We start from the raw sequence: 12360 nt of genomic DNA on the forward strand, positions 1-12360 counted from the left end.
TATAGGCTATATATATATATACTATATATATATATATATATATATACTGTACATGTTAGAGACACAATTTACTTGTAGCAGATGCAAGATTAGGATTATGATACGTTTTGGGTACTTAATAATGACATTAATGTGAGTCAGTGATGACAATTCTCAGTTTTAGGGGTGAACCGTCCCTTTAAGGACAGAAATATCACAAAAAGTGTCCGAGAGGAAAAGATGAAGAAAACAAAATAAAAGTCTTTGTTGTATCACTGAAGACACAGCAGCACAAGGAATGAATATAATCCAATCACACAAGCTTTTCATCCGTACCACTATCGCTCGAGTATCGTGGATTAACAGAGAGACATGAGAGGAAAAGAAACTGCAGATGAAGAAACCAGAGGTCACAGGAAAGGTCAGGGCAGATCTGCGATCTGATTGGTTGAACAGCTCTAAACGGTTCCCATGGCAAACAGTCTTCCAATCAGAGTATCAGTTTATATGAGCATCACACACACACACATCAGCAATAGTATTATTTTTTTCTCCATAATAAATTACAGCCACAAAACATTCATTGAGAGCAGAAGGTCAGCTTGACATTCTCAACTTGTTTTCTTTTTTTTAAACCATGCATTTACAGTATAAGGCATTAAAGCAACGACAGCATACAGTGACTTTCCATATCAGTGACGCTCCAACACACCAACTAAAGAAGAAGCTATTCTTAAAGCAAAAGGCAAAATTTGGGGGACATTTGAGACGGCAGAATGGGACGAGTCAAACCAATCGATCTCTGCGACGTCGCTGTACCTTATCGATCGGCGGATGGACGAATGAAATCGATTTTCTGAGGTAGACAATACAGGCATATTTCATTCTCATCCTAAACTCTGCTTTAGTATAAAGTGACTCGTTTTGAATCTTTAAATTAAAAGGTCAGTTTTCATGCTTCAGAAACTCTCTCTCTCTCACACACACACACACACACCTACTGCAGGCGGTAAATCTAGTGTACTACTTTATATCTGCATAGCGGCCCGGTCCAAGTACACTTAAATGGCACCATCCATCTCTCCTCCTCCACAGTTCTGTTATTACCCATTTTAAGGGACTGAATGAAGTCTGCATCACTCTTCACATCTGTGGGTCTGCATGGGAAATGTCTGAGTGCTCTATTTCAGTAATATCTGGAAATGTTCATGTTCAACGACTGATGTTCCACCAAACCCAGCTGACTTTGTAAGTTGAGACCACAATACCGTCACAGAAAGTCTAGACGAGGAGGTTCAGGTTCATAAACGCATGATTCAGTGTGTGTTCACGTCCAGATATCCACATTATTCCTGATCTCACATGATCTCACTGCGCTGTGAATTATGGGAGACTCTTCCGGTTTGGGGAACTTCCATTCAGAAAGACTGAAACGAGTCATTTCAAAAATCATAAGGTTGCAAATAAAGCGGATCCGTCAGTCTGACTGGATGAGCTGGCCATCTTACAGTTTTTATTTTCAGACATCATGAGAATAACGTTACACTTGGTATTTTAACGTGACATGTTATAACACGAATATTAATGAGCTCTGTTCAGTCGCTGCTTTCTTTTCCTCGTGATTTTTTTTTTTTTGCATTCCGCTGTAAAAGTATGAAACATGACATCATATACTGCACATCTGTGGTCTGTTCTCGCCATTTAATTACGATATATCCCTTTAATAATTCACTGGAATGCACGAAGAATCTCTCGTTATTCTCCTCAAATCCTCACGTCTCTTTTCGTGTTTGTTTTCACAGGAAAATATTTGAGCAATTGTTTTGGCCATTTTATGTATACTTTGTATAAATGTCCTTTTATGTACAGTATATTACATAAAATTTAATTTTATGTATATTAGCCTATATATAAATACAAATAACCTCGCTTTTGGGGTAATTCATGGTCTGTTGAAAGTACCTTAAGTCTTTTTAATGTTCGATGTTCGAATAATGCGAGTCGAATAATGTCATCTCATTGTACCCAGTTTTTAAAAAGCGTATTATTGCATTCATAAAGCGAGTCTTTCACTGATTGTTTACAGCATAACAGAAGTAACACCCATAATTCACGCAGGAATAAGGTGGATATGAACGGCGACTTTTCAATGTTCACGTCTTCTGAGAATCGGTACGATAAACATCCAAATGTGAAAGTTTCACGATGGCGTTGAAGGTTCTGTAAAGTGTGGGTGCAGGTCAGAGACTAAAGATCCACGAATGTGAGCAAACCGAGAGTCACGAAGAAGTTTTTCCTCCATACGGTCGATCTCGTGTGAGATAATCGGGATTCTCCATGTTTGCCTTCGGGATCTCAGTAGCACTTTAGTTCGCTGATGGTCTTGCAAACGCGTTCATCAACGTCTGCTTGATCTATATGGAGATCTAGAGATCCGTCTGGTCCACTATAGAGTCCGGATGGCCACGGGGTAAAGCAGAGACATGTGTTCGGCTCCTTTGATGGGAAGTTTCCGGCTGGAGTAGAAGTGGATGATCTCGGGAACGCTGTCGAACACACAACTGTTCTGGCCCAACACGTACTTGTTGTCTTTGGTCCGGGACAGCTTCATGTGCATGAACCCTTGACTGCTCCTGTGAGGAACGAGACAGAAGAAGAGGCTTATTGACATGAGACTTTTCATTTAATATTCAACATTATTATTGATCTCCGGCTTTGACTCCATTATATGAGAACTGAACTGAGCTGGACGATGACATCACAGTTTTCTCCAGAGCGGCTGTATATATATATATATAAATGAACTAAATCAAAAATGAAACATCACTGAGCTTCCTGAAGCTGGACTATTTTCTTCTGGAAACAAACTTTGTTGCATTATTTTCCTGTTATCTCTGCTTTGAAACACTCTGTACTGTAAAAAGCACTTTATAAATAAAGGTGACTTGACTTGATTGAAAGATAATAAAGGAGGAGAGCCAGAGAGATTGAAAGAGAGGGAGAGAGAGAGAGAGGGAGGTTAATAGGAAGAGAACAACATGTGATTAGTTGTCAGACTCATTGGTAAACGCGTCACGTGTGTCGGTGAGATGTTGGACCCGCAGGCTTTAATGAACGCGAGAGCCTTTTAAAGTCTGGCAGGATCACAGAAACTCTGAACACAAAGCTGATTAAAAGAGAGAACCGTCACACCGGTCTGACATATTCTGAGCTGTGGATGTAATGCTGTTTATTAGTGATACTGAATGTTACTCGTCCTTAAAGGATTAGTTCACTTTAAAAAAAACATTTTGCTGATAATTTACTCACCCCGATGTCATCCAAGATATCCATGTCTTTCTTTCTTCAGTCGAAAAGAAATGAAGGTTTTTGAGGAAAACATTCCAGGATTTTTCTCCACAGAATGGACTTCAGTGGCAACCAACTATACCAATGTTCAAAGAAGGTTCAAATGTGCGTCTCAATGCAGCTTCAAAGTCTCGACACGATCCCAGTCCAGAAATAAGAGTCTTATCCAGCGAAACGATCAGTCATTTTCAAAAAAAAAAAATTTAATTCTATACTTTTTAACCACAAACGCCCGTCTTGTACCATCTCTGAGATGTGCCACGCATTACGTCATCACGTTGGAAAGGTCACGCGTCATGTCATCTATCTGAGTTATTTGTCTGTGTTCTCCGGTTCAGAAAGATAGGGAAGGGCGAAAAATATCATCTCATTTTCTCCTCCAACTTCAAAATTGTCCGACATCTTTGTTTTAATTTATTATTATCATTATTTAAATTTTTTCGTGACCTTTCCAACGTGATGACGTAATACGTGGCACATCTCAGAGATGGTACAAGACGGGCATTTGTGGTTAAAAAGTATATATATATATTTTTTTTAGAAAATGACTGATCGTTTCGCTGGATAAGACTCTTATTTCTGGACTGGGATCGTGTCGAGACTTTGAAGCTGCATTGAGACGCACATTTGAACCTTCTGTGAACTTTGGTATAGTTGGTTGCCATTGAAGTCCATTCTGTGGAGAAAAATCCTGGAATGTTTTCCTTTAAAAACCTTCATTTCTTTTCGACTGAAGAAAGAAAGACATGGATATCTTGGGTGACATCGGGGTGAGTAAATTACCAGCAAAAATTTTTTGAAAGTGAACTAATCCTTTAAGCCCTATCCGGATGGGACTAGTGTAACATGGAGAGGTGCGGTAACGTAATATTTACCAGAGCTTATCCGTGATTTTAGTCCCGTCTGAATGTGCATCTCAGAGATCATTACGGATAATGTCAGGAAAGATTACGGAGAGTTTTACCTTCAGTAAAAAGGTCTGGAAAAATGACCTCAGGAAATACTAATCCCGTACGAACAGACCTGCTGTAAATATGTACGTAAATATTCCGTCATTCCGTGTTTAAAAGTAGTTTTCCGCGTTTTCCCAAGTATGGAGATGCTGGAAAAGGCATTCAGTTCGTTCTAGACGCTGGAACGAGTCTGTGGCAAAACTGTTTTACACACACCATCAGATCAGAAAGAAATATAAAAAAACAACAACTAAATGTCACATTTTAAAGATTTCTTAACTATTATTTACTATTTACTATCATTTACTATTATTAAGTTTAGGGCAGGTTTGATGAAAAAGATAAAAATAAAAATGTATCCATGTATATAACTTATGAATTTTAATAAATTGAATCAAATTAATCGTAATAATATTTTGCATTATTCTATATTTTTGTATTGCACTTATGAGATTATTCCACTATATCATTAAAAACACGGAGGAAAAGCATTCAGCTGTACTGTGAACATCAGTCAAGGTTATCCGCAGAAAAGAGGAAGACAAACTGAGGGATTTAGCAGACGCTCTTCATCTAATAACACTCACATCACATCAACTGGCATCAGTGACCCTGAAGCTGAAGTCTGTGTCTCGAAGCCTTTCTCTCATTACTGGAGTCAGTCCAGTCCATCTTAAACGAGGCCGGTCCACGTCTCACTTATCACTTAATTACATTTGTAACGGCTGTGATCTCCCTGTGAGCCGGCCGATGAAAAGTGGAAGATAACGTGGCGATGCTAAATGCCTAAACGTGATGTTAAATTCAGCCTGAAGATTTACTGCACGAGTTTCTCATTCTCCACGGAAGCTCGAGCAAGGGATTGTGGGATTGGCAAGCTGTGAGATCATCAAAAAGTTGAGAACTTTATGCAAATGAGAGGCAAGGCCTGATGGTCCACCAGGAAGCAAGAATATCCTTCAATCAGAGCAATTATCTTTGCGATCATTAAGTATAAATCATCTCCTCCACTCCTCTGATTGGCTGCCTGTCATTACCCGACTCTTCATCATCATTATAGAGATGAGGAACACTGGGACCCCTGAGAGCACACACACACACACATACACATACACACATACCTCTTCTCTTCCCCTTGTCCTCCTCTTAACCCTCTGTTTTTTGTTTTTGTTTTTGTCAATGAAATGAATGTACTATATTTTAGTTTGATAATGTTTTTTATTTAATATTTTGTATTTTTAGGGGATTTTTTTTATACTAAAATATGTTTACGCTGTAATCCATTTATTCACTTTTTGAGCATAAACCTGAAAATGTAATTTCCAACTTAAACTGTGGTGAATATTGAATGCTTCAAAGCACAGACTGAAGTTTGATCTCTTTTCAAAGACGACACTTGGCAGATTATTGCTGGAGTGGAAAAAGTTTATGTACACATAATGTATTGTTATGAAAAATACACTAAAATACTATTTAAAATTTTATATGAAATATATATTTTGAAAATCACGTTTTACTCTACAACTTCAAGAAAACAAGTTGAGTTCCAAATTTGAGGTTGAAATCTCAAAAAATGAGCTTTCAGTGAGAGTGTGTTCGGCCGCAGTACCAAACGCTTCCACTAGAGGAAATTCATTTTTGACCGCGAGGAGAACAAGTGTGACTGTTTTTCAGGACCATTTAATAACCTGTATGAATCTTTGTGTTCACACAGCCAGTCTTAAAACCTTTACCAAGTTTCGTATCATTCCAATGAAGTAAAAAATTCAAAAAAAATACAAATAAAAATAATTTTTTGGTCAAAAATGACTTACGAGCACCAGAGGGTTTTGATTTTGCTCTTATCATATGAAACATGATGAATTAGATATGAATAACATGAATAGCATCTAAAAGCCCATCAATCCCACATCCGTCCTGAGGAGACGTCTGGAAAACATTCCTATTCTCTTCCTCTTAAGGATTTGATTTTCTCTTATCATACGAGCGACAGGAATAAAGCAAGATCACGGGCGAAACCGTGCAGATAAAGAGCGAGTCTTTCAGGCGTTATAGAAGACGTTAATCATTCCTTTGCTTTTAATCCGAGGATTCATTTCGCTTTATAGATCTGAAAGGTTCACTGTGGTTCATGATACGACTCACGGTTCTGTGTGTGTGTGTGTGTGTGTGTGTGTGTGTGTGAATATATTGTTAGCGTTCGGCTCATTAACAGCATACGTGTCACTCGCCGAACCGTGAGATTACACTTTTCAATTGTTCTTCACTGCTTGAAATCCATCTTTAAAAAGCCTGTTCTTGGTTCAATACAAGCTAGGAACTGTTCACATGCAGCGAAAACCACAGAAAGTGATTCAGGCGTCAGTTTCAGAAATAAACACGTGTGTGTGTTTACATTCATGCACTTTCAATTCCAGAGAGTTTAACAAAAAGAAATGTGTAGCTTGTATATTTTATTCAAGAAAATATATAGATATGTATACTATAGCCTATATATATCAGTGCTGGGCAACGATTAATTGCCTCCAAATTAATAAAAGTTTGTTTTTACATATATAGGCTATATATATATATATATATATATATATATATATATATATATATATATATATAGATATATATATATAGATATAGCATATATATATATATATATATACTGTATATATATGTGTGTACTGTGTAAATATATACATGCATGTGTGTGTATTTATATATACAAAATAATTATATATACACATATATATTATGTGTAAACAAACTTCTATTTTTAATTTGATTAACGATTAATCGTTGCCCAGCACTGAATATATATATATATATATTCAACGATTAATCGCTATTATATATATATATATATATATATATATATATACAATATATGTCTATATGTATATATAATATATATTGCATATTACTTGCATTTCACCCGGAACATTTCTTTGAAATACAGCCTTCATTAACATACAGAGCGAAAGCTGCGATGTTAATTAAAGCTGAGCAGATTGATGTGATAGGAAGGGAACTCTGTGGAAGCTGATAACCTGTTTTACTGTACATGAGATGAGCAGAAACTGCAGATGAGAGCTGGGTTTATAATGTGTGTTTAAATTACAGGCCCAAAGAGTGCGTTTCGCTCTCCATTCCCTCGCCGGCTCGCGGTCCTGGTGAAGATGCACATTAGCGCACCGCTAATTCATAAACTTTTACTCTCCCTCCATTCCCTCCATTCGGAGGAGATTTATATCTCTCCCTTCAGCCATTCTCTGTCTTTCTCCGTCCATAAAGCCGGTCACCGCTAGAGCCTCTTTACCTTTTAAGATCTTTATGAGACTGGATATCACTTATGCTCTGAGCCACAAATATGATTAGACCATCGCCCTGAGCTGCACACCTAGACAGCATTTTAAAGTGCTTCTATTATGCTAAAGAGTCCTACTTGTTTTGCAGGTCTCCTACAACAGCTTCACATTCATCCAAGGTCAAAAACACTTTAATGTCCTCATGATCTCCACTCCACTCTTTCCTCTCAGTGTCTGAAACGCTTCCATCGAGGATTCAGTCTCTCTAAGCCCCGCCTCTCTGAGAGCTGCTCTGCTCTGATTGGTCAGAAAGCAATTAGCATATCTGAATCTCAGCTCTTGATCACAGTGATACGAACAGTATCGATGGCGTGGGTTTTACCGTATCAATCTCAGAAAACAGCGTCTTCTCCACATGAACAACACGAACCAAACTCTCCCAGTCTCAGATACACTACAGTGTTTGAGGGCGGAGCTAAGAGACGCTGCTCAGCCAATCAGGACCACAGGCGGGCATTATGCAAATGAGTTACAAACCTACAGCAGGAAGTGAGACTGAATTACTGACGACTCGTTTCAGTTCAGAATCTCTTCTTTCGTTCACGAGACAAAAACTCATTTATCTGAACTCTGATCTGTGAAACTTTGCAGAGCTTTTACACTCACAAACACACATGAAAGATAATATCTGAAAAAACATAAGATGCACTTTAAAGCATCATTCATCATTTGAAGCCAGTTTAAATCAAATAAAATATGCCCATATATGTGTGTGGTTTTGTTCATACTGCCTTATTAGCTCTTAGAAGATCAACAGATGAAGCAAATGTTTAATAAAACAATCAGAGAAGGTTTCCTCATAAACTAGTTCAGATCCTCATCAGTATTGCAGGAGCGTTTGATAGTGTGCATTAATATTTCATCAGACGCAGACACGATCGTTTGCATGTACGAGTCTCTGCGGACGGAGTGTGTGTGTGTGTGTGTGAAGTCTCGGGTCTCTACATGCTGTCAGGTCTGGTTTAGCACAGCACCAGTGAGGGAATCACGACACACACACACACACACACGCGCGCTCCACTGGGGATAAAGACGCTCCAGGGTCAGCTCTATCGACAGCTGATGTTGAGCTGTGTGACCTCAGGCTTTACGGTGACGTTTACAGTAGTTCATCACTGACTCATAACACCACAGCTCAATAACACATTTCTGCATTACACATATTCATCTAACGCACAGATAAACTATAATCAGTGTTGCGCAACATTTAGAACTCAAGAAATGCTTTTTAAATTCCAGCTACATTTTAGTTGAATTATTCATATTTATTTATATATTATTTGTTTATTGAATTATTTTGTTCATTAATTTTATTTAATCATTCATTTACTGTATTATTTGTTCATTCATTAATCATTCATCCATCCATTCATTCATTCATATTTATTCATTCATTCATTCATTCTTAAGTTTGTATTCATTCGTTTAATCATTTTATTTATTCATTCAAATTAATCACTTAATTAAATGTATTCATTCATTATTCATATAGTTTTTATTCTTTCATTAATTTATGAGTTTTCATTCATATTTATTTATTCATTTGTTAAATAGTTATATTTATTTATTTATTCATTCATTATTCATACACTTATTAATTAATTGATTTGTTCATTCATTCACTCATATTTATTTATTTAATCATTCGTTCATTCATTTTATTTATTTATTTATTCATTAATGCATATTAATTTATTTATTTATTTAATGAATTAATTCATTATTCAAATAGTTATTCATTCATTTAATTAATTAATTTATTTATTTAATGTATTCATTCGTTATTCATACAACTGGAAGAAATGCTGGTATGATGAAAATTGAAAATTGATATGACTACTCTAAAGGTCAAGGGTCACTTCAGGCTCACACTGGCTGTCTTAAATGTCAGATCGGAGCGGTGTGTGTGTGTGTGTGTGTGTGTGTGTGTGTGTGTGTGTGTGTCGATGAGACTCTTCCTTGAGCGAGAGGGAGAAGTAGTTCTTACTGGTCTCGCTGTGTGTGTGTGTGTGTGTGTGTGTGTGTGTGTGTGTGTGTGTGTGTGTCGATGAGACTCTTCCTTGAGCGAGAGGGAGAAGTAGTTCTTACTGGTCTTGCTGTGTGTGTGTGTGTGTGTGTGTGTGTGTGTGTGTACTTGTACAACTATCTTTCTGAGGACCAGTTTGAGTGTTAGACCAGTGGAGTGAGGACACAGAGAGTAAAGTGAGGACATGTTGGCCGGTCCTCAGTCTCTGAGAGCCTTTAAAGGCCTGTTTGAGGGTCAAGACTTTGTTTTAGGGATAAGGTTATAATGAGGTCAAGGGTCGGTTTAGGGTCGGGTTAGGCACTTAGTTGTGATGGGTAAGGTTAGGGTAAGCGGCTTGAATGAATGAATGAATGTCCTCATAAAGATAGATGTGCAAGAATGTGTTTGTGTGTGTGTGTTTGTGTGTGTGTGTGTGTGTGTGTGTGTGTGTGTGTGTGTGTGTGTGTGTGTGTGTGTGTGTGTGTCTCTTACTTGAGGGAGAGGGAGAAGTCGTTCTTACTGGTCTCGCTGTTCCTCACGAGGTAACTGGCCTCTTTACACAGCCTGAGCAGAGACTCGGCGTCGGTCCGGCTGATCGCTCCGTGAAACCAGCTGTGAACAAGACGCGTGTGTGTGAGACACATCATCACACTCATAAACTCATAACCGTGATATTCCTGAGATCCTCACATCTGGCTCTCGAGCGGCAGCTCGGGGTCGATGCGCTCGCCCAGGCCCGGGTCCACAGAGCTCATCTTACTGGCCTGGCGCTGGAGCGGACGGCACTTCAGGTCTTTACTGGGAGACATCCGCGACTTCTCCACACCGTCAAACTGCACTGTAACAGCAGAACAGAAAATATTATAATACAGTTCAATAGTATTTTTTTTTTTTTCATTTATTTCTCGTATAAAGATTTTTGGCAACACTTTAAAATAAGGTTCATTAGTTAACATTGGTTAATGTATTAACTAACATGAACTAACAATGAACAATACATTTGTTACTGTATTTATTCATATTTGTTAATATTAGTTAAAGGAGTGGTATAATGCCCTTTTCACAAGATGTAAAATAAGTCTCTGATGTCCCCAGAGTGTGTGTGTGAAGTTTAAGCTCAAAATACTCTACAGATATTTTTATATAGCATGTTAAAGTCGTCACTTTTTGAGGGTGAGCAAAAACACACCGTTTAGTGTCTGTCCCTTTAAATGCAAATGAGCTGCTGCTCCCGGCACAGGGGGGCGGAGCTTCAACAGCTCGTGTTAGCAGCTCCGATTACCTCACGCAGACACACACTAAAATGACACAAACTGCTTTTTTTTTCTGCCTTTTATGTTTAAACGGTGTGTAAATGAGTAGTCTCTACCAGCCGTTTGTTGTAGTCCTTAAAAAGCGATTTCTTTAAAAGCAAATCTCTCCCTTTGCTCTGAACTTTGAGCGTTGTAACTTTGCAGATGTTGTTTATGCTCAAACAGCAACATTACACACTAACTAAAGTTAGAAAAGTCAAATCATAATCAACCACCCCTTTAATAAAAATACAGCTGTTCATTGTTTGTTCATGTTAGTTCACAGTGCATTAACTAATGTTAACAAATAATGTATTGATTTTAATAATGCATTTATAAATGCTGTAGAAGTATTATTCATTCTTAGTTCATGTTAACTAATGAACCTTATTGTAAAGTGTTACCGGATTTACGGGAAAAGTCTTCAATAACCAAACCAACCATCAGGAGAATCATAACAACAACTTGATTTGAAGCAAAAATCAGACAAAAATACACAGACTTAATGGCTTTAGTGCAGGACAGAACTACAATCCCATGAAGCATTGCGAACAGCGTAACGATGGAGAAATATGAAACTATTCATTTATAAATGTTGCTTATTTAAAGAAACACGCCGACTTTTTGGGACTTTATCTTATTCCCCGTATCCCCCAGAGTTAGATAAGTCCACACACACCCTTCTTATCTCCGTGCGTGCCGTAACTCTGTCTGGCGCACCCACCGCTAGCCTAGCTTAGCACAAACACTGGAGGTAAGTGGCTCCAGCTAGCATACCGCTCCCAATAAGTGACAAAATAACGCCAACATTTTCCTATTTACATGTTGTGATGTGTATAGTCACAGCGTGTGCAAATAACAAGGTCACATGAGACACAGCCGTCTTCTAACCGTATGCATACTGGGAACTAGGCAAGGGTGAACTAGGCACACCTTGAATGAGGCAAGGGTGTCGAGATATATTCAAGATATTTTAAGGCATGAAGAAGGAAAAAAAACTTTTAAATATGTCATTTTGGTGATCAAAGATGAGTTTTAAGTGATAAAATCATTGACTAAAGGGGGACTGTATTAGGAGAGCGTTGATTGCATCATTCGCAGTGCTTCATGGGAGTGGGCGGAGCTATAGAACAATATTGGCACGTTTTGCTTGTTTTGACTCTCTGATTGGTGGATTTTCTGCACAGCATCATGGGTAATGTAGTTTTTCACTGCTTATTCTGCTGTTAAATATGATTATTTAAAAAAAAAAAAAAGTTGAAATCATGTAGTTTGTCAGCTTCAATATCATCGATTAACAGCCTTCAATATCAGCCTCATAGCTCACAGTAGGTCTGTCTGCAAAGGTTTATAAGTTATCGTTAAAAATCTATTTCCCTATGGAGAAAATGAATGTAGTTTTTCTTCCAGAACCGAGTCTTGTG

At 37.9% G+C, this 12360-nt stretch overlaps 1 protein-coding gene across 1 annotated transcript in view; it reads right to left on the minus strand.

Moving 5' to 3' along the window:
* Nucleotides 1–619: 619 nt before the first annotated feature.
* The window catches only part of shf (Src homology 2 domain containing F), a 150056-nt gene continuing 138315 nt past the window's right edge, over nucleotides 620–12360 (minus strand). The window contains exons 4-6 of the mRNA XM_081371846.1: nucleotides 10335–10482; nucleotides 10137–10256; nucleotides 620–2612 (exon numbers count right to left, since the gene is read on the minus strand). Coding sequence (XP_081227972.1) covers nucleotides 2426–2612; nucleotides 10137–10256; nucleotides 10335–10482 — 455 coding nt within the window. The 3' untranslated portion in view covers nucleotides 620–2425. The remainder of the gene's footprint in view (nucleotides 2613–10136; nucleotides 10257–10334; nucleotides 10483–12360) is intronic.

This window comes from Scardinius erythrophthalmus (genome assembly GCF_964197995.2).
Source record: "Scardinius erythrophthalmus genome assembly, chromosome: 8".
Classification (NCBI taxonomy): Eukaryota; Metazoa; Chordata; class Actinopteri; order Cypriniformes; family Leuciscidae; genus Scardinius; species Scardinius erythrophthalmus.